General features: G+C 37.3%; 2 protein-coding genes across 2 annotated transcripts; both read left to right on the forward strand.

Moving 5' to 3' along the window:
• The first annotated feature begins 6,168 nt into the window (after window positions 1-6,168).
• On the forward strand, window positions 6,169-6,549 carry LOC140160453 (uncharacterized). Its single transcript, XM_072183689.1, has one exon. The coding sequence runs from the start codon at window positions 6,169-6,171 to the stop codon at window positions 6,547-6,549; it is 381 nt and encodes a 126-aa protein (XP_072039790.1).
• Window positions 6,550-15,781: 9,232 nt separating this feature from the next.
• On the forward strand, window positions 15,782-20,973 carry LOC140160257 (uncharacterized). The gene is made up of 3 exons (XM_072183532.1): window positions 15,782-16,731; window positions 18,399-18,632; window positions 20,716-20,973. The coding sequence occupies exons 1-3, from the start codon at window positions 16,650-16,652 to the stop codon at window positions 20,763-20,765; spliced, it is 366 nt and encodes a 121-aa protein (XP_072039633.1). The 5' UTR covers window positions 15,782-16,649; the 3' UTR covers window positions 20,766-20,973.
• Window positions 20,974-24,092: the final 3,119 nt, after the last annotated feature.

Here is a 24,092-nt window from a genome sequence, read left to right on the forward strand (position 1 = left end):
GTATCAAAATGCGCATAAATAAATCATCCTTCCTTCTATGTTGAAATATTGTGAACGCAATTATTACTAGTTCTGACGCTATAGGCGTATTTATAACAGCTGCGTTACTTTTTGTGCAGTCTTTATTTCTGCCCTGTTCAAATTTTTAAGTAAGTGTGTACGATTGAGCACACTGGATTTACCAAAATTAAAGACATACAATTGTTGATGGAAGAAACTTTAAACATGTTATAATTAAGTGACATTCTGTTGTCATCATAGGATCATGCAGTACCAGGAAACAATATGCACATATGTGACATGATCAAGCGGAATGAGTCACATGTCGACCCTGGTCGAAAATGAGTTTTACAGAGGTTTCTAAAGAAGACATTTCGAGCTTTCAGAAACTGAAAACCCCACGTTGATACGACTTTTCTTTGCTAAGTTACATCAATTAATCAATTGCTAAAAACAATATAAAACAAAAGAATTTTAACATTTTTTTTTTAATATCTCAAAATCAATATTAGCGACATCCGACTCATTTCCCTTGATCGTGTCACATATTTACTTCATGTGACAAACAGGTGTGAAATTATCATGATTATGGAGATTGATGTTTTCATGCACTTTATTGACAAACATGTTTCATAAACTATATAGGCCCTAATAGTATACTGTAAATTGGAAATATCTGCAGTTAATTTTTCAAGCTTTGCCATTATTTTAAACTGTTTCACTTGTTCTTCCGATTCTAAGCTTCCTTAAATTGGCCTATACACAAAAGGAACATAATTATTTTGTGGTAACTACTTGGATGCAGCAATAAATGTAGTTTAAAACTTTTAATTTCATAGTATTTTCTGTTCAGTTTTTTTATCCCATTTGATAGGAATTTGATGAAAAAGTGAAATTAAAGAGCCTAGAATACTTACTATGAATAAATTACATATTTTGCAGCACATTTTCTATAAAAACCTAATAAATGTCAGAAATAAAAAAGTGTCATTATAAATGGACCAAAATGACATGTGTGTAAAGCTTACATGAATGCATGTACTCAAACTATTAGATTAAGACTTTGAAAAAAAAAAAAAAAAATGGATCATGAATTCTTTAATATTTACCAATACCATGACAATTTCTAGTTTAGATAAATACTACTACTATGGAATCATTGCATCTTTGGCTGGGGGGTCTCAACTTTGGTTTGGGTGGGGATGTGCGGCTAGGCTGGGACTCCGAAAAACTACACAACTTTAAACCAAATTTGATGAAAAACTGACCTAAAATTATACCATTTTATGGAAAATGAACACAAATATTACTAAAAACAATGAAAAATTTGCACTTTTTTGAAAAAACAAACAAACACCCTTTCTTAATAGTCCAGGAGCAAGAGCCCACAGGAGCCCTAAATAAGGAGTTCGTTCATCCCCCACTACATACACAGTTTGACACCATATGTAATTTTTTTTTTTTTTTTTTTTGAATTTTGACAAACTTCACCAACAATGGTTGAAATTTAGGTCAAAATCATGTCAACGAACTTTTGCCGCTTTAACATCAGTTGGCCTGATGATGCATCCGAGATAGGATGTGAAATATTGCCACTCACAAAAACGTAAGTCCAGTAGATCAGATTATAATAATTTTATAGTTATTTATACCTGGATGAATGATAATCTTCATAATCGTATTTTATGGAACTGAAATTATCGCAAATGTTACTATAAACAATGAAAATTGGCATTTTGGAAAAGTTTCATGCAGTTGAGGGTCATTAAAACCAAAATGGCTGAAAATGCACCCAGAGTCTGCCACACATCCACATACTCTCATTTTCACTAGAACCTCCCCCCTCCCATCTTGGATTGTTCAAGTGGGGCATTTATCTACTGTTTGTTATTATGAGTCCAAATATCTTTTATCTCAGCATATTTATTCATTATTAAAAAGAAAGAATCAATATTGTCTTGTTTTTCAATTTTGAAGTAAAGTTGAAATGTTTCAAAGAATTGTTCATAGTAAATATATTAAAGTAACAAAATTTTCATGAGCTGTGCCAAAATATTGTGTGTTCTGGTTCTGGTTCTAACAGTTCAACACCCCAAGTGGGGAAAAGTGAACCGATCGTAGTGTGTGTGCGTGCTTTGAAGAGTGTTTGGATTGGATTAGGTCCAGTCCAGTGACCACTTTTTAAAAATATTATTAGATGTGAAAATGCCAAGTTTTGGAGAAAATTATAAGAAAGTACGGTATGATTTTGACACAATTTGTTTGGGCAACAAAAAATAATTCTTCTCTAATTCTAATTCTTTTTCTGACTGTCTAAAACTGGATATTAAGATCTATTAATGTATTTGTTATTTTTTAAAATTTTGAACAACGTCACCAAAAACAGTTCAAATTTTGGTCAGAATGCTTTTTTGTGATATTCTCCAAAAATTCAACCATATTTGGTGGGCATTTCTGAAAAGTTGGTCAAAATTTACTGATAAAAGTCATACCAATTTCATACCAATATTGATTTTATGAAGTGACAAAATGCAAAGACCTACTTGTGAATTAATTTTTTGGGAAACAAATTGAAGACATTTTCAGCAAATGACATAACAAAATCAATTGAATTGACAGCAGCTCGTACTAAACAATATTAAAAGGTTTAAAAATAAACTTACAGTTTTGCATTCATTGCGAAATGACATGATGGGGAAAACCCAGCTGATTATTCCATGACCCTTGTAACATTTGATGTTTATACACAATTGCTTACATTGTATGTTACAATAATATCAATTATCAATTTTTGCATGTTTACAAAAGCCCACAAATCAAACATATCTCTATAATGATATTTAAGATAACAAACCTACGCAAAATTTAAGCATTTGCCATAAGATGCACTCATTGCCTGCCCAACATGCCTGATTGGGCTTCTTTCAAATGCCACTATGCCTCAAAAAAAGCACCACTGCTGTACAATTATAATATCTTGTTATTTTGCCAATTTTCACTGACAGGTTTTAGTCTCACTAATATGAATTGAATGCCCTTTCAAAGTGCTTTATTTTCACTTAATTAATTTACAAATCTATGTGAAGTATGTATTTTAGTATACACCTAATTGGGTGCATCCCTGGTGGGTCCGGTCTAGTAGGATTTTTCTTCAACTTAAATGTAAATACCGCCCATACTGGTGCTTTGACATGCATGATAATTATGCATGTTACTTGAAGGCTTCAGTTTGACATGTTGGACAGATTATAGCAATCCGTTGATGGACCACTGAATCTAAATTTGCCAGTCAATTACATCCTAGAGCTGGCCCATCCATGCAAGTCGCATCCCATGCCGAGTCACATTGGCTGCCATTCCACCAGACTCATTTTCAGGACAAATCAAGCTGCTGAAAAGTTGGAAATAACGGAATCTAGTCTACCAGATGTTAATCTCTTGCATAGATGAAGGAACCAATTTTGTAACTAAAACCGCTTAAACCATCAAGCTGGATTTGAAGTCCTACTGCCGCATCTGGGAATTTAATTCCTACAAGCAAAACCCCAACCCAACTTTTAGGTGCACTGTCATGACATAGAACCTACATGATATAATAGCATAATAGACTTTCACCATGGCTGAGTATGCTTCAAATTTTACTTCACTACCTACAGATTTAACATTTCAAAATAGTCCTATTCCTGAAAAGGATACTTGTGGAATATGTCACAAGGAACTTTCCAATCCCCGCTGTCTTCCATGTAAGCATGTATTTTGTCATCAATGCTTGGTAGATCAATGTTGCACCAGTGAGGATCCAGAGACAATCATTTGTTGTGTGTGTAACAAATCTTGTCCCAAACCAAAGGATGGAATCAGAGCTTTCCCCTCATCAAGAATTTCAAGTAGACAATCCATCCGAGGTCTTAGGCCCAAGTACCAGGTAAGTTTTGCCAGTAGTAGGTGTATATGCATGGTGCAGCTAATCAATGAAAATGGGCAAGGTGGCTGGACATAGCCCTGGCAAATTATGTCAACCATAGTAGCATGGTTAACAGTGGTATAACCAAGGCAGTCAGGCCCGTACACAGGATTTTTGGGGGGGGGGTGCTGATTTTTAAAAGTGGACTTTTTTCCCAAAGGGGGGGGGGAATTTTGTGAAGAGTGGACTTTTCCCCCAAATTTGGACCTTTTTTTACCAAGAAAAATGTAAAAACCTGAAAAATTCTTAATTTTGGGACTTTTGGGTCCTTTGCCAAATTTATGTCGCACCCTCCCCCCCTCCATACGGGGCTGAAGGCAGTTGACCATGGTTACTGACCAAAGGTTGATCATACTTGGAATCACACATGGTCAACAATTCTTAAGCATACATGGTTGACCATGGTTAGCCCCGTTCATTTGCTGGCTTGACCACGGAGCTTATATATTCGTGGAGGCGCAATAGATTATGTAAAGCATTGTAACTTTGTGCCGATTAGAAGTTCCGCCAAGCTATTCATTGAGAGGTACCTTTTGTTCGAGACAAAGGGCTTCCGCCATTAAATCGGTAACTAACCTGACAGCGTATTAACGCGTTACCAGGCAGGCTACTGTCAATAAGTGATCAAAAGAATGTCATGTGAAAGCGCCCACTTCAGTGAGAGGTACCAATTGTCCTTATTCAATCCCAAGGGTGTGACTGAGTGTTCGCCAGCACACAAAATCTGTCATATTGTGTAAATGGTATGCTTAGCCTGAGTCGCTCGGCCTATCTCGAACAAAATTGCCATGCGTAGCTGTTGAAAAATGAGAGGATTCGCCGTACTATCACGGCAATTTTTAACACGAAGATATAGGGATGATGACGCTGTGCAACATCTGCCCTATAATAATGCTAGCTTTTAGTTGACACCCTACTTTAAAATAGCCAATGTATATTTGTGGCCTGCTACCACGAAATAAGCGCAAAGTCATAAGTTGGTAGTTTCAAGCACAGATCCTGTTTTGAGACATCATGACTGTTGACTTGATGTTCTGTTCACCTGTACAAATGTTGGGCCTAAAAAAGATTTGTATTAACCTTTCCAATCAAATCTGAAGAAAAAAAAATAGGGTAGCATTTATTTTTTTCACATTTAAATTCATACTGCACAACTCTGGTATATTAAAACCTGTCAAACCATAAACATCATTATTTACCATCACATTTTGCACTGAATTTGTATTTTTTAACATTGTATGTAACAATGGTGGTGGGTGACATATGTCACAGGGGTAGGTGATGCGTCTAGTGCACATAGTTGTAGTTGTAGATGTAGTTAGCTGCTGTTTCCCTATCCTTCATTCTTAGCTTTCTACCCTACTAGCGTTCTCCTAGCTTCTCTTCTATCAATCTCCTCGCTTCTCTTTTTTGCTTGCTTGAAACGCTTCTATACTGCGGATCAACCCAACTTGCCGCTGGCTAGCCGCAAGGCTTAAAAGGGAAGCAAATTATGTAAGTCTTCTCCTGCCAGTACATAGCCTCTCCTTACTCAAGACTCCTCATGGCCTCCCAGCGGTCACTACCGGGCAACTGGCATCTTGCGATACCAGGCAGACATGAGGGGATCTCGGAGCAACAAGCGGCCCTAGAGGTGCAGTATGCATGACCCACCGGCGTGTGGATACGCTCTGGTGCTCACCAACGCTTGTCCCAGCTATGGGTTAAATAGCTAAGGTAGTCCACTACCTTAGGCGGATTTGGGATCTAATCTCAACAACGGCAAGAGGGTGCTTTGAAGGTAATTCATCGTACAGCCAGTGAACAAAATCAGGGAGTCCTGAGACCTGAGCAACAACTTGGCGCTTTTGGTTGGAGACAAAAGTAACAAGTGCAGAGGGCGGATGAAGAAAGAAGCACAACTTTCATTCTCAACGGCCACAGGACACCTGTTGATAGGAGTTGCGACCATCAACAGTACCTACAGCAACTGAAAGACTAACAATAATGGCTACAACCAAAAGCACTAGGGTTAAAGCCCCTACCAAAGCATCACCTAGCTCGAATCTGTATCACCTGCTGATATTCATGAAGTGGTCACCTTAAAGCCGAAAGGAGGGGTGAACACGGATAGAGGAGGAGTAAGTGAGTTAAGTAAAGTAAGTAAGTCAAAACTCCTTAAATGTAAGAAGTCGTTGTACATTTCTACTCTCAATACAAGAACAATGAGTAGTATGCATCTTCAAGAGGAAATATGTGGTCTAGCCAAGTTATACAACCAAGACATTGTTGGAATACAGGAACACCGAATTGTGCACCAAGACGAGGAAATCAGGCATCAGGATCTTTACGATGGATATCAACTCGTCTCATCCTCTGCTTGGAGAAATACTGGCGGAGTATCCATTGGAGGAGTCGGACTACTGTTAAGCCCAAAAGCTAAGAGAGCATTTCTATTTTGTAACTCTGTGTCACCAAGAATATTGTGCATGACCTTTGCTGGCAATCCAAGGACTACAGTTATTGTCACCTACTGTCCTACAAACGTGTCTGAGGAAAGAGATGCAGAACAACACTTCCAGCTACTAGACAGAACGATACGATAAGTTCCAGCCCACAACTTTCTGTTCGTTATGGGAGACTTCAATGGTCGTGTTGGCAAGGAATACTACAACTTTCCATATCACGAAACCACCAACAGAAATGGTGAAATGCTTCACAACCTAGCCCTGGAAAATGATCTTGTTATCACAAATGTTTGTTTTAGGAAGAAGGAACCACGACTCTGGACGTGTAGCTTACCATCTGGATTTAAGGTACAGATAGATTACATCCTGGTACGCAGAAAGTGGAGAAATAGTGTTACCAACTCCTGTGCCTACAACTCCTTTGCTAGCATAGGGTCAGACCACCGCATAGTGACAGCCAAAATACGCCTTAGTCTAAGAGCTAGTGGTAAAACTCCACCAAGGAAAGTTAAGTATGACTGGAGACAACTAGTACATGATGATGAGCTTCAGGAGCGCTTACACTATTAAGGTGCAGAACCAATTCAGTGCACTAAGGAAGAACTGTGATGATAATGTTACAGCAGTGTATGAATGCTTTATCCAGGCCAACAAAGATATTATGGAGGAGCTAATTCCAAAAGCTAGGAAGCGCCCTAAGGAAGCAATCTGGCATGATCCCAGGATTGAAGAAGCGAGGAGAGAACTACAGCAAGCGCAACTTGTGGACAGCCAAGAAGTTTCAAGCATATCAAGATCAGAACTGCAGTCTAAGAAGAATCATCTGAGAAAGGTTTATGAAGAGGCAAATGAACAAATCCTAAAAAGAAAGATCAAGGATGTGGAAAATTGTAACATCAACTGCCAGCATAAGGCAGCCTGGGACCTCATCAATGAAGTTAGTGGGCGTAAATCTGCTAAAAAAGGTCAAATAAAGGGGACACGCATAGGCGAAAAGACTGAATGCTTGGTTCCAACACTTCCAGCAACTACTTGGAGACCCACCAGATGTAACCGATGAGTATGAAGCCATAGATCAAGTAGACGAAGAGTTCAACATGCGAACTGATGCTTTTGACCAGGTTGAATATGACACTGCCAAAAAAGACATTTCAGAAGGGAAAAGCACCGGTGAGGATGGGATTCCACCTGAAGTACTAAAACGCTGCAACCTTGATGACATAGTCCTCAACTTCTGCAATGAGGCATTGATGAATGGAAAGAAACCTGACCAGTGGTCAATTCTCAACCTCATACCAATCCCCAAAAGTGGAGATTTAAGAGAAGGGAAGAACTACAGGAGAATATGTTTGACATCCATCGTAGCTAAAACATTCAACAGGCTGCTACTCAATAGGATTCGCCCTTACCTTGACCCGGTCCTGAGATTCAACCAAAATGGTTTTCGACCTGGGAGATCTACGGTGTCACAAATACTTGCTCTAAGGAGGATAATTGAGGAAGTCAAGAACAACAATCTCAATGCAGCAGTAATATTCATCGATTTCAAGAAGGCATTTGATACCATCCACCGTGGGAAAATGCTTGACATAATGAGAGCATATGGAGTCCCAGAGAGGCTAGTGGCTGCCATAGGATGCATGTACCATCATACAATAGCTCATGTCACATCACCTGATGGTGTCACTAAGGATTTTGAGATCCAAGCAGGAGTTCTGCAGGGAGACACTCTGGCACCATTCCTCTTTATCGTAGTCCTTGATTATGTTCTAAGGAAGGCTATGGAAGGCAATGAAGAGCGACTTGGCTTTACTCTGGAGCCCAGGAAAAGTAGGCGAATAGGCCCACGCACAATCACAGACCTGGATATTGCAGACGATATTGCTCTTCTAGCTGACAACCTCAAAGACGCGCAAGAACTGCTACATCTTGTTGAAGCTGCTGCACAGAAGGTGGGACTAGGAATGAATGCCAAGAAGACCAAGGCAATGCTGTACAAGGAAACTCCGTCTTTAATAAAAACACTGGACGGAAGCGAATTGGAGATAGTACAAGACTTCAAATATCTAGGTGCATGGACTGCCAGTAGTGAGAAGGACTTCAACATCAGAAAGGCACTTGCTTGGAAAGCATGCAACAGCATGGACAAGATCTGGAAAAGTAATCTACCAAGAGATCTAAAGATCAAGTTGTTTACCACCACTGTAGAATCGGTACTAACATATGGCGCTGAAACATGGACAATAACAACCAAAATGAGAAAAGCTATGGATGGCTGCTATACCCGTCTCTTGCGGAAGGCACTAGATATCTCATGGCAAACTCACACCACCAACAAAGAACTATATGGGAATCTGTTACCAATCTCTGAGAGGCTCAGGATTAGAAGGTTAAAGTTTGCAGGGCACTGTGCAAGAAGCGAAGAGGAAGCGGCTTCACGTGTTCTTATGTGGCAGCCCAAACATGGAAAGCGAACAAGAGGTGCACCCAAGAAGGATTATATCAAGATGTTGGCAGATGATACAGGATTAACTGGCCCAGACATCAAGAATTGTATGCTTGACAGAGCAGTTTGGAGAGCCATTATGGGAGTCCGACTACAAGAGTCGACATAAGCAAGTAAGCAATGTAACAAAATATTTTAAAAAATTCTTAAATGTGCATTGCAAGGGGTACAAAAAGTACAGGTTAGAGAAGTTCATAGCAGGTGCAATTTTAGGGAGAATTTTTGTCAGAAAACATGGTTTTAAAATTCATGCCATTCCAGAAAAATACAGCACAAATTTTGTGGGATTACAAAATATTATCCTGTTTGCCAAACAGAACATAGCTCAATCCTAATTCTTTAATAGTTCTAACTGGCAATAAAAGTGAAAGTTTACTAGTGGCAAATGGTGGTCATAGACCACAAACCTAGCTGGGGCATGTTGGTGTTGTGGAGGTATCTGACCCCTACAAAATGATCCAAAAATGCTCCCCCGGTCATGAGGTTTGTTGTCACCGAGTTTGAGTCCCGTACATGTACTCCATACAGATGTCCAAAAAATGCAATTCTATGATTTGACCCCAGATGACCTTTGACCTGACCTCTGCATGATGTTCCATAATGTTCCCCTGGTCTTGAGGTTTGTTGTCACCGAGTTTGAACCCCGTACCTCTTACAGATATCCAGAAAATGAAATTCTACGATTTGATCCCAGATGACCTTTGACATGACCCTTGCATAGTGTTCCAAAATGTTCCCCTGGTCAGTAAGTTTGTTATTATGGAGTTTGAGCCCCATACCCCTTACAGATGTCCCGAAAATGCATTTAGAAAATTTGACCTCTACATGACCTTTGACCTGACCCCTGCAAAATGTTCCCCTGGTCACGAGATTTGTTCTCACTGAGTTTAAGCCAATACCCCTTACAGATATCCAGAAAATGAAGTTATATGATTTGACCACAGATAACCTTTGACCTGACCCCTGCAAAGTGTTCCAACATGTTCCCCTGATCATTAAGTTTGTTGTCACCAAGTTTGAGCCCCGTACCCCTTACAGCTGTCCAGAAAATGCATTTCTAAAATTTGACCTCAGCATGAACTTTGACCTGACCCCCGCAAAATGTTCCCCTGGCCATGATATTTATTGTAACCAAGTTTGAGCCCATACCCCTTACTGATGTCCAGATAATGCAATTGCAAGATTTTACCCCCTTAATGACCTTTGACCCCAATTCTATGTACAAGTTATAGGCGTGTGGTATAGCCGATGCATATGTGCAAATGACGTCATTGTGCTGTTTAATATGTGGCAGAAGAAGCATTTTGAAGATATTTGGTTAAATACCAGAAATGCCCTTTAATGACCTTTGACCCCAATTCTGTTTAGACCCTATGGGTACTGGACATAGTCGATACATATGTGCAAGTTACGTAATTGTAGGGTGTAACATGTAGGAGGAGAAGCATTTTGAAATTTGTTGACAGAAGAAAGAAAGAAGCATCAGATAGCATTACAGTACCTAGCCAGCTAGCTGGGGGTGTAAACCCCCAGCTAGGTAAATATGGAAATAATGCTGTGACAATCAAGCCCAAACACAGTACTAAGACTAATTTCAGGTTATGCAATTTATATTTTGCAAAACATTATTTTCTCATATATTTTAGAACCAATTATCAAAATTACCATAAATACACTAAATTTACGAACATCTCATAGCTATAATCCAAATTTTAAATGCTTAGACTTGTGCCAAGTCTTTTAATTTTGTGACTGCAATTGTAAGAAATCCTGCAAAATTGCATGTTTTTGGCCCATTTGCTCTCAAATTGCAAAACTATTAAAATTTTAGAGCTAACTAAAAATTAAGATTTAGCTATGTTTCATTTGGCGAAACAGTAATATTTTTTTAATCCCAGAAAATTAGTGCTGTATTTTAAAATTAGTGCTGTATTTTTCTGGAATAGACTACAGGTTTCATATTAACAAAAACTTTGGACCCTCTTGAAAACTTTAAAGTCAAGTATGTGCAAGCATTATCATAGAAAAAAGTTACTTATTAATTAGTCGGTTTTCTGTTTAGTCACCATTTGTGACCCATCATATCAAAACAGCAGATTTTATTGAAAATGTACATTTAGATTTCTCAACCAAGTTAAAGGCCTGCTTTTTCCTCCTTTAAAATGAGATCTTATAGATAGACATTGATATCAGATGCACTCTATATTCCAGAAAAATACACTCTCAGAACATTGGTTACAATTTTAACCAACTATGTGTTCACAGGTGAACAGCCCAACAGTTGGTTATATTGTTAACCAACATGGGTTGGTTAACAACAGCGTTCGAAATTTTGGTTGTCCGTTCGCCCGGGACAACAAAACAAGTCGCCGGACAACCAAGAATACTGATTCGGTTGTCCACCGGACAACCATAAATATGTAGCCTTTGTCACCGTTGTAGGCCTACAGACAACCAAAACTTGAGACGGACAACCAGAAATTGTAATCTGGTTGTCCGTGGGACAATCATTTATTTTTCCTTAATTCGAACACTGGTTAACAATATAACCACAGGTTAGTTAAAAACATTAACCAACTACTGGTTAACATTTACGGTAACCAACCAGTTGGGCAAAGCATGTTGGGCAAAATATAATCAATAGTTGGTTAAACACTATGAATGGGAAGTTCATTTCATTGTTCATATTTTAACCAATATGTTGGTTAGTTCAGACTCAGGTTAAATGAGTACACAATGGATTTCAATTGAGACATTTGAAGGTAGGAAATTATATTATAAAGTACATCATTTTATCGGGTATAACACTTAGTTTAAGTGTGTGCGAGGCCGAGACTGTGAGCAAGACTTTATCGACGACAGCTACCACCACAACTGGTAAGCTTAACAGTTGGTTAAGCTTACCGGTTGTGGTGCTAGCTGTCGTCGATAAAGCATCATAAGTCTTGCTCACAGTCTGGTCTCGCACACACTTAAACAGTTCGCAATGGAACACCATGTGACCATGGTTGGGCAAAACCATACTTTGCCCAACTTTATTAGCGGGAAAAGGATGTTCTTCACCAAGGTTGATAATTTTGAACTCTGTGTAAATACCATTGACAGGTTTGACCATCCATGTATTAAACTGTATTTTGCCCAACTTCAAGAATCTTAACCATTGTTGGGCATTTTTTAAGCAATTGTTTTCTGCCCATTCTTTTTTTATCCAATTTTCTGAGAGTGTACAGCACTAATTTTGTTGGATTAAAAATAATATTATCCTGTTTTGCCAAATGAAACATAGATAAATTCTAAGCTAGTTCTAACCGACAATGAAATCAAATTTTAATATTTGGTAAATTTTTGGAAATATGGGCCAAAAACATGTGTTCATTAGGCAGAGGTACCCTATTTGACGTTAGCTTTGGACATTTAATTATTTTATTGAATTTTCAGCTAGGTAAGTCCGGTGGAAAATAAAGAAGATAATTAAATATCCAAAGGTAACACTAAATAGGGCGCCATTGCCTAAATCTAATGTTTTAGGCGTTTTCATATGCTGTTACAAGCCCAAATACTGTACTTGTACAAAGACTAATTTCAAGTTATGCATTCTAAATTTTAAAAAACACATTTTCTAAAAAATACACTAAATACTGAAATTATGAGCTAACTCTTAGCCTATGCATGTATTAGAAGATAGGTTTGTGTCAAGTCTTAAAAATTTCGTGACTATATACAATTCTATCAAATTAAAAAAATATATTAAAATTTGACTTTTATTGCCATGCAGTTAGAACTTAAACTAAACATGCTAAAGGATTAGGATTTAGCTATGATTTCATTTGGCAAAACCCCGGGCAAAACAAGATACCGTACTGGCGCGACTATGGTAATATTTTTTTAATCCAACAAAATAATAGGTTTTGATCTGATTTAACACTTTACTCCAGTCGGGGTCACTGGGGTAAGGGGAATTTGATGGCGGCTGTCGCGTTCCAAATGTGTCCAAAAACGTTTTCTCTATGAGAATATATTTTGTTAATTTTATTTCGGCTGAGATCAAAGGTAACTGGTGTTAATTCTGAAACAAATTCAAACGCTCAATAAAAGGCAACTTGATGGAGTGTCATCCATGATTAGCAAAATCTTTGTGTCCTTGTCCTTTTTGCCTTTCTCGGTCTGAGGGTAATTAGTAATTTTTCTCGAATAGGGAGTAGAATACTGATTTTATTTGGTAAGTTTTTTTGTTTGTTTTTTCAAATTATATATTTTCTTTATCTCAAAGGTGGTGCTAGGACAACTGCCTTGTTTCGATATGATAGGTCACAAATGATTAAAATCACAAATATTTTCAAATCTAAAAATAAGTCAACTTAACAGTATCATGAGTCTGGACTTTGACTCACAAACAAGAAGATAAAGAAAACCATGGGAAGACAAAATAATATTTAGACCATTCATTTCTACTTCAAAGTCAATCAGCGAACTATTAAATATTAAAAGATCTAATTTTTGTTTTGTATTTTTGGGAAAAAATCCATATCTTCAATACGAAAGGTCAAAATTTTCAATTGATTGTTGGCTTTTCATCCCAGCTGCATACACTTTAAGTACATATCATTAGATTTAGAAAGTTTACTTTGAGGACTGTTAAATATCAAAAATATAAAATTTTAATAATTTGTAATAAAATTTGTATTATATCTCAAATTTCAAAAAATCCAAATTATTTGATATCAGAAGGACATTCCTGGTATTCAGAATGCAATTTCATATGCCTGGTGTACTCTCAGCTTCCATAAAAAATACCGTGTAAATGTTAATATCTGATTCCTTAAGATTTCTTAGTTTTTTTTGGTTTTTTATGATTTTGTGCCCCCAAGAGGACTCTGTAGGTCCTACATTTTGTGGTTCTGGAAGGAACATTCAGTAATAAATTTAAATGCTCCTTTAATTTGTTAAATAGACCTAGCTTATATCTTTCTGATTCTAAAATTCCTTCATAAAATTAGTATTATATCGCAAATTTCCCTTCAGAAAATCTATACTTTGACTAAATTTCTCATAATCAGAATTCAATTCGATATGTCTGATGTGCTCTCATGTCCCACAAAAAATGCTATCGAAACATTCATACCAGAGCCCTTAACAGTAAATCTGAAATTGCAAGTCATTTTTGTTCTTTTCAGCCACTTTAGACGCCCTAAATTGATTTCATCCCTAATGTAATGTTGCAGAAAACAAATCACATGTTTCTCACTTGGTGTCATTTTAACAATTTTCAGAGTCTCCGTTCATCAAACAAGAGAGAGTTATGCAAGGTTCACACTCTTTCACAAATGTCAAACGATTATTATTGTCACACATGTGAAAAGCCCATCTGCAGAGATTGTTCAAACTTGAAAACCATGTGCCGTGATCATCATACAGTATACTTGAGTGATGCAGCAAAAGAGCATAAAAAAATCTTAGAGGACAAAGCTGAACTGCTGGCATCTAAACAAAAAGAAGTTAAAGATGCCATAGCTGAGATCAACTCTTTTCAAAGAGGATGTGCAGTGGCGGTAGAGGCAAAAGTACAAGAAATATCCAGAGAAAAACAGCAGCATTCCAGCAAGTTTGAAGAAGCAGCAAAGAAACAACAGCAAAGACAAAAAGAGATAGCCAAAAAGCTTGCTGAAACAACAGCAGAATTATTTGAAAGAGAGATTCAGCTGCAACAGGCCATAGAAGAAGTTTCAAGAACAAAGGAGTGTGAAGATGACCACTTTGTGTCTGGGAAGTTTGCCAATCTTGTAAAGAATGTAGAGAAGTTAAGTCAAATCCAACCCAAAAAGCTGACTGAAGATGAAAAAGCTGAGTTGCGGGACATTGGGAATATTGCAGATATGCCTCTTCCGGATGGCAGTTACAAGATTCAAGGCAAGTAATTTTGAAAAGATCATACAGGGTGTCCCTGAAAGAACTGTGTCGTCATAAACATGCCACAACTAAACATAACTAAATAACTGATGTGGTTGAGGTCGGAATAAATTAGCTATCACATACTTTTTGAATTTTGACAATTGACCACACCATTTTTAAAATATAAGAATTTTGAAACTCCCTCATTTTCACATCTTTCCACCGATTCAAATATCAATCGATGATCTGTATTCGGAGTGCTAATCACTGCGCATCATCAGCGCATGAGGTGTCTATATTGTCTTTGATAGATATTTGACTCCATGGAATGGATTGAAATGAGGTAGTTTCGTTAAATTCTATTATTTCAAAAACGGAGCGGTCAATTGTCAAAATTCAAAAAGTATGTGATAGCTGATATATATTCCTGAACCATATCGGTTATTTAGTAATGTTTGGTTTATTCATTAAAATACACAAACAATTCAGTTCCCGATGATACAGTTCTTTCAGGGACACCCTGTAACCATGATTTCCTATATAGAAAATAGCAAATTTCATAAATGTATATAGCCTACTTTTAATGAAAAATGAAAACAGCAACTAAGCATATAGCTTAGTTATTATTTTAAAAAGATTAGAAGGCCATTTGCCCATGTCTGAAAATCTTCAGGCTCACTGCAAAAACAGTGTCTAGAAAGTGAAGGCAAGAATGTGTTTAGAAACATTATGTTTAGAATATGGATGTCAGATGTTTAGAAATTGAACACCATCACTGACCAATAATCAGAAATTTGACACATGATGTTCAACTTCTAAACGTGTTTACAAAGTGAAGGCAAAATTGTGTTTAGAAAAGTGTTTAATTTTTAAACACTGTTTTTGCAAATGTTCACTATGCAGGTTTTTGCCCGAGGGTCCCACATTATTTCTAACACTGTCTATATTTATCTTAATTTCTTAGGTGTGGATACCTTACGTCTGATTCTCATAGGCCTCACAGGGGCTGGGAAAAGTACTACTGGCAACAACATTCTGGCACCTGCTTACCTATCCAAGGAAGCACCGCAATATGGCAAAAGTGGTATGTGGGGAACAATAAAACGTCCTTTGAAGATTAGCGCAAGTGGAGGTTCTGTTACTTCAAAATGTGAAAGAAAGAAAGCTCAAATTCAGGGTCGCTTGGTTACTGTCATTGATACTCCTGGATTCTATGATACTAAGAAGAATTATGAGAGCACCATCACTGAAATCCTGAACTGCATGTATCTCTCAGCTCCAGGCCCTCATGCTATTTTGCTTACCATTCGGTTAGGACGTCACACAGAAGACGATATCAAAGCGGTTGAACTCATGAGATGTATGTTTGGCGAAGATTCCATCAAGTTTCTCATGATTGTCTTCACTGGAGCTGATGAGTTGAAGCTTAATGATGAAAATATAGAAGATGTGGTTGCAAATTTAGAGGGGCCAATTCAAGATTTACTGCATAGATGTGAATATCGGTATGTACCTTTTGATAACAAAGCAAAGCCTCTGTCAGGAGAGAATTCAAACCAGATCAGCAATCTCTTGACAATGGCTGAAGATATTGCCAAAAGTAATGATGGAAAGTGCTTTAAGGATAATCTGTCCTCCAGGGTAGCAGAAATGATAGAAAAGAAGCTTAACCAAACACAAGAGCAGATCAAGACACTGACACAGATGAAGATGGAACTTGAGAAGAAACTAAAAGAAACTGAAAGAAAACTGAAGGAAGGAGAAAATCTAGCAGAGATGGAAAAGGCTGAATTGAGGCAACAAATAGAAGACCTGAAAAGCGAAATAGAGGAAAATAGAGAAGATGCTTCATGAACGGACACTTGCATCAGAACAACCAAAAGTCATGTTGATAGAAGATGAAGCAACAGTTGGCATGGTTGGAGGTAAGTTTTATTGTGGGATGTAAACTGATGCAAATATCTTTAGCTTTGAGTTCCAACACTGACCATGAACATATGAGATCTAGGCTTGTCCATGAAAAATACAGTACTATTTTGAATTTGCATTGTTATATTAAATCTAGAAAGACTGAAAGCCGAATTACCTTTATATATTACAAGTTCACAGAAATATACACAATTAACACACTTGTCTATAATTTGAAAAAAGTGAATTATTTATTGGAAATATATATTGCTTGAACATGTAAAATACAAATGATGATAATCACTGCTTTATGATTACTACAACAGAAATTCTATTCTACTTGCCTTTTCATGACAAGAGAGACTATAAAAATTCTGTATTACATTCTAGAAAAACCAAGGCCGAATTACCTCTTCCAAGATCACACAAATATACACAATATTAACACTATAATTAAAAACAAAATAATTATTTATTGAAAGCATAGGATGCTTGGACAATGCTTTTGTACATAAAAAATGAATCACTGGCAAATCAAAATTAGCATCATGCATTTTTAGAAGGTGAGCAAAAGGTAGGCCAACTTTTAAGGGGGACAAACTTTCACAAAAATAATGGTAAAAAATGGGCTAAAAATACAAAAAAAAGGCCTAAAAATCTAAAAATATCAGGGCGGCCAGCATCCCACAGGTGGAAAGAGGGGGCAAGACTTCTCACGGGGAGGGAGGGGGGAATCATTATATAAACACAGCCAAAATAAAAAGTCTCCACTAGTTCCATCCCCATTTAATCAGAGCCTGATGAGTTTATGGCAAAATAATTCATCTAATAATTTTCTATACACTTTCCCTCGCAGGTTGATATCAAATTTGATATCAAAAGTTTAATCATCGTGAGCGCTGGAACCGTTGTTTGGAAATTCGTGCAATTTTAAAAATGACATAGGGAATTGTATCACGTAGCAGAGCTCGCGTGAGTGCCAAGAATTACGTCGCCTGAATAGGCCGGCAGGTTAATGGTTTCCCCATGCATGTCAAAATGCAAGTCACAATTGTGCACAGGCAAGTGTACAACGATTCCTGTACGGGTTGCTTTAGGCCACATAATAAGCTGATACCATGCATTGGATTTTGCGTGGTCAATTCGTAATTTGTCATTTTTGAAATTACACAAATTTCCAAACAACGGCTCCTCTGCTCACGATGATTAAACTTTTGATATCAAATTTGGTATCAACCTTTGAAGGAAAGTGTATAGAAAATTATTATATCAATTAATTTGCCATACACTTATCAGACTCTGATTAAATGGGGATGGAAAGTCTACACAAATGTGTCATTATATGTGCCTACACACCAAAAAATTGATTTGTATCAAAAGTAATCAATGTAATAAGAACAATAATTTGGATGATGTTTGTGCAAGCTCAGCCTCAATTGCAAATCTAAGCTGGGATAGCCCTTTCCATGGGACAATTTGGTACTCTTTGACATTATAATTTTATAGGACATGTAGGATACAAACTGACAGCCCATTTCAAGAAAATGGTTTAACATACCTTTTTTCCCATCTATGTACCTCAATTTCTTATAATGTTTTATGTTGAGATGCATGTTTGTGGTAATTTAATAAGTAAATAATAATTATTGAAAATACTCTGTTTGTCTCTGACCAATTGTAATAGATTTGGAGAAGAGACTACAAAAAGCTGAAGATGCAGGCAATGAAGACCGGAATCAATTAGAGGAAAAAGTAGCAACTCTGGAAGCCCAGATGAAAGAAAAGGATAGGACAATTAAAGAACAAGTTAAGGAGCTTCAAGAAAAAGACACAAAACTTCAGGAACTGCAAGATCAGCATGGAGCTGTTCAGGAAAATGGAGGCAGAGAATTGGAGAATGCTCAACATGATGTTAATGGTAGGCCTATAAATAAGTGATGACCTTGGGACTACAATTATTGAATACCAGTGAGGAAGAAGGGCACAACTCAATCAAAACTTTTTTTTTGAGATATTAAGAAAAAACTAATATTTGGAAAAGTTTTAGAGACATAATGTTTTCAAGGTTTTCATCTTCAGGGGACCTTACATACATGTGAAATCATGATGTTCCCATAGCATTAAAGGTACAGATCTTGAATACAAGCCAGAGTTTAGGCCTTTTCCCACTAATATACTACAAGTGGTAGTTCCATAAGCAGATGTGTTACAAATAGCTACAGAAATTTGTAATTATTTATTACTTGCACAAGTAGAAGCATGTAATACATATAAAATGTTAACAAGAAAGTTTATTGTAGTGAAAAGCAGATTTCAAGGATAAACAAAACTCCACTTTAACCCAATATTTGTGGAAGAAAGGGCCAACTCCATGGAGTTGGGCCTTTCTTCCATGAAAACCATGCATGATACTTGCATGGAAGACTATTTAGAGAGTGGATTTGGGCCCTTCTTTCACACACAGGGAAGAACTGTCTGCTGGCAATAAAATGCTGGGTCTAACTCATGTTTGTAAAAAAGTGGAGTTGGGCCCTTCTATATACTTAGGTTTTCAATTACTTCATAAACATTGCTGCTGATTATTCCTCACAAAAAATGTCAAAAGTATGTATACCAAAAACTCGCATTATGATTTTGATTTAGGCCCTTCACAATTAATTCTTAGTTTCCTGTTTCATGGTTGAAAACCAGGGATGAGGCGACTTTTAATTATTAATTATTAATTATCTTTTATTTTCTTTGTTTTAAAATAAGTGGTCGCAACCTACATCAAGCCATTTTGACAAGGAGCATGCATTTAATTATTTTACTACTATGTTTGATTTTATACATAAGTAATGGTACAATTAGGTTCTATGTTTATTCATCATTATAGATGATATGATTAAAGTCAGAAAGTAGCAAATGGTAGTCATTAAAAGTTATTTTTAAAGAGAAAATCCAAAATATAAATAAAATAATTAAATATTTTGCAATTCTCTACTTTGGACGCGGGCGGGAAACAGGAAACTAAGAATCAATTGTAATTGGCCTTATAGCTCAACCTCTTTTATTTGGCCATGATGGGACCACGCTCTGGCGATGGATAAGTGAAAAATCTGGATAAATGAATTTTGTGTAATTCTGCATTGAAAGATTATGCAACACATGGTAATAATACTGAAAGACAAGCCCGTAACAAGGGGGCTGGGGTGGACTCCCACCCCCCAAAAAAAATGGTTGGCCCTGGTTAAGGGCCTGCTGAAAGATGATATTTGAGTGACATTTTATGCAACATAGATGTCATTCTGAAGGTGCCAAAGCATTAAAAAAACATTTCCTCAAAATGTCCACATCTGGATAACATTAACAGAGAGATCTGTATAAGTCTAGATATTAAAGGGAGGTTGAACTGTAATATGGTTCTAGTGCAATGATGATCTTGGATATGCAGGGAAACGAAATCGCCATGCCATTATGTGCTGTGCCTATATCTAGAAAGTGTTAATATATTCAAATGAATTATATTAAATAGAGGGGGGGGGGGGGTGACCTAATTTAAAGGGGTAACCTTATTAGTTTAGAATATGGATTGTCTTCAAACTTGCATACAATTTCAAATATTGTCCCCTTTATGCATCTATGAGAAAACAAGAACATTGTCAGCATAAATGTGAATAATTAGCACAATTAGCAAGCCAATATGTTGGCTATACATTTTAGTCTGACATCCCGAAACAACACTGTGTGCCAAGTCATGTCCCAATGTTTAGCCATACCACTACGCCCAAATATCATTCTTAACAAAATATCTCATAGTTTTTGATTTAAATCTCCCCTGAAGTATAATATTCACCCCTGAAGTATAATATTCACCCCTGAAGTATAATTCGCCCCTGAAGCCCCTTTTTAATCATTTTTGCCAATGAGAAAAATTGCAGCGAAGTGGGGGGTGATGATGCTGTCGATCGGGTTACAGACCCTTAAATTAAGACACAAAAATTCAATTATTGATTTTGCAGATGTGCCACCTGAGGAAGGAAAAAAAGGTTTTCGCTGTTTCATCCTATGAAGTTACCATGGAAATGAAGATGAAGTTGTTGTGTGCAAATATTTGTGAGTGGGATGGAGTTTGTACAGAACTCTTGGTTAAAAAGTTTACAAAGGTTGTTCCGTAGTAAAAGATTGTAAATCAACATGAATGAAATACAAAATCAATTTGCTAGCGAAGTGTTTTTGCATCTCTTTGGTAACTGGGAGAGGGGCAGCTTGAAAAAATAAGCTGCAAATACAACAACAACATTTTTTAAATGTTGTCAACATGTTATTGCAAAATAATTTTTGGCAAACATTTTTGCAAAATAGAGTTTTGGAATTAAATCTAATACTGGAACTTACTTTTTGCAACTATTGCGACGTTGCGTCGCAATAGTTCATCAGGCAACTGACCCGTTGGACTGGTCACGTGATAGACGGCTAGGTATTGACCCGATGGCCCGGTCCCATGCATGAGATAAATTGGAATCTCAACATCCTTCAAACCAGTTAACACGCTTGGCGGAAACTTGTGAATGTGAAGGACAAGCAACCGAAGGACAAACGCTCAAACTTAGTGTATGGGGTTGTGTGCGGTGATACCGATTGCTCTGCGGCTTATGTTGGAGAAACCAAACAGGCGTTAAAAACCCGCATTGGTCAACATAGGAGACCAAGTACCAACGAAGCCCAAAACTCTGCTGTTTACCTCCATTTAAAGGACACTGGACACTCAATTAAGAACGAGGAAGTTGTTATTCTTGATAAGGAGGAACAATGGCATAGGAGAGGCATAAAAGAAGCCATTTGGGAACGCATTGAGCCACCGTCACTGAACAAGAAAGGGGGACTCAATTTATCTCATGCATGGGACCGGGCCATCGGGTCGATACCTAGCCGTCTATCACGTGACCAGTCCAACGGGTCAGTTGCCTGATGAAGTCTGGTGGTTCCAGACGCATAGCGTCATAATAGTTGCAAAAAGTTCCAGTATTAGATTTAATTCCAAAACTCTGTTTGAAACTACTGGATGACTAAGAACATTCACTCATTTTTGCAAAATATTTTGTCACCACTTAAAGCCATATGTGATGCGATCAAGCAAAATGGGTCTGATGTCGAACAAAATCAAAATTCAGTTTTCAATCTCATTATTTGAGCCATTCTCAGAGCTTTATTTTGCTGAAAACCCCATCATAATTAGACTTACAGAGATATGGCCATTTTAGTGTTGCTCATAAATGTTTGTAGCTTTTACTGTCAGATATGTCCACTTTTAATTTCGAGCTGAACAACTGAACAACTGAGCAAACAAGAAAATTGGAATTTACTACCAGCGCCGATGTCGCCAATGCGTGTCACACCATCGGTTGTGCTATGGTATGGTCCTTTGATGTGTGAATGACCATCCAGCACGCCATGTACGCACTGTGTTGTGAACATTGCGCACGTGTTCGACTAATCTTTGCATCGTAATAATTAAGCGATGGTTCCTGCATTTTATTAGAAATCTCAGATTTTGACAAAACTATAGTCTTGATTTTTGCAGGGTATGTTAATTTAATAAAGTACATTATAATTGTGTAAAAACAGCACTTTGAAAAATACTGAAGGCATCCTCCTCAGCAAATGTTACAATATGGCTTTAATAACATTATGTTAGAATATTTTGCCCCAAGTTTTCAAAAATGTTTTCTAAATATTATTAAAACATTTTATACCCTGACAATTAAACATTTTCTGTGAAATGTTTTGTGTTTGTTGGGTATATGCACAATCTCAAAATAATCAGGTGTATGACAGGGGTGGCATACTGCTTTGGTACAGGTGCTCCAAAACTTTGTTGTCATGATGTATCACAAAACAATGTGCACATTATTAACCTCATGTGCCTTGCAAATAAATAAATAATTGCCTCAAAACAGGTCTGAAATTATATAAAAGAATAGGTTTACAGATTTAGAATTGAAAAACTTTGATGAATGCAATCATGATATTAGGCTTATGTAATTGGCCTACTGATAGCAGTATTGTTTAGTAACTTAATTGTCAAAAATGCCTCCTTTAGCCCCATGGACCAGATTATGTCACAAACAATGATATAGATCATACCTAGATTGCTAAGGGGTGGTGCAATAATAATGTGTACCGGGTGGCCAATTATTGGTGGGGCGAAGATTTTTGGCAGGCTAAGGGGTGGAGCAATAATCATGTCTACTCCGGGGTGGTCAATTATAGGTGGGGGCGAAGATTTTTTGGCAGGCCAAAAGGGGCAGGGGGTGCAAGCATTGTTTGGTAGGTTAAAAGCGAAGGGGACAAGCAATTTTTGGCAGGTCGAAGGGGGGGGGGGGGCAAGCAATTTTTGGCGCAGATGTTTGGGCACCGTTTCTATACTACACCCTAAAGAGGTGTAGGAAAATGTCAGTCAAGATTAATAGGTAAATTTTCACGGGAAAATTTTCTGGACACATGACCAATGCGTTTCAATGTGAGTGTAACCTCGAGCCTGATCCCTGACCCCCGGCGGTGACCTCGCTATTCAAGTCTTAGTTATTTTGAATTGGAATAGCATTTTTGGCGAAGTTTCGATAGAAATTAGTGCTTTGCAAAATTATTGAAAATCATGCAATCTTAATTTCTTCACAATATCATTAAAATGTAATTTAAAAATATTTACCTACGGAAAAAATATTTATCTACGGAAACTCTTGTTATAACATTATAAACTTCCGACAAGTAACTTATTTTGCATCCAGTGAGAAATTCTTCCTATTCAAATACATTGAAAGACCACACGCTGTGCTCGTGGTCATATTCCATTATGCTAATATGTCTGCGCCCATGGGTGTCACGTGTCCAGAAAATTTTCCCGTGAAAATTTTCCTATTAATCTTGACTGAATGTTATCCATGTTCAAATTAGCTTTGCTCCAAAGCCAACCTATTTTCCATCCAATTGAAAGAAAAAATGAAAAAACCATGCCATATGCCCTCTGACACTATAGTAAAGACCGGCTGTAGGTCTCCAAAGCCAACCTATTTTCCATCCAATTGAAAGAAAAAATGAAAAAACCATGCCATATGCCCTCTGACACTACCTCCGCTGGCGCGTCGGTCAGTGGACTTTCGCGGTTGGTGTGTGGGGTAGACCAATATCTCAGGTAGACAGTGATCTATGTTGGTGACTTGCCTATAGTGAAGCTTGCCTTCGGCAAGCTCTGTACAAATACATGTACTGCTGGGTGATGCATGGGAGTGGTATTAATTTTTTACAGAATGGATTGGCCTATATACATTTTCTTTACTAATACTAACTAGTCACTCGCTTGGGTTTATTTTACTTGGGGATCTCTGGATCTTCTAAG

Source organism: Amphiura filiformis, chromosome 9 (genome assembly GCF_039555335.1).
Source record: "Amphiura filiformis chromosome 9, Afil_fr2py, whole genome shotgun sequence".
In the NCBI taxonomy this organism is placed as follows: domain Eukaryota; kingdom Metazoa; phylum Echinodermata; class Ophiuroidea; order Amphilepidida; family Amphiuridae; genus Amphiura; species Amphiura filiformis.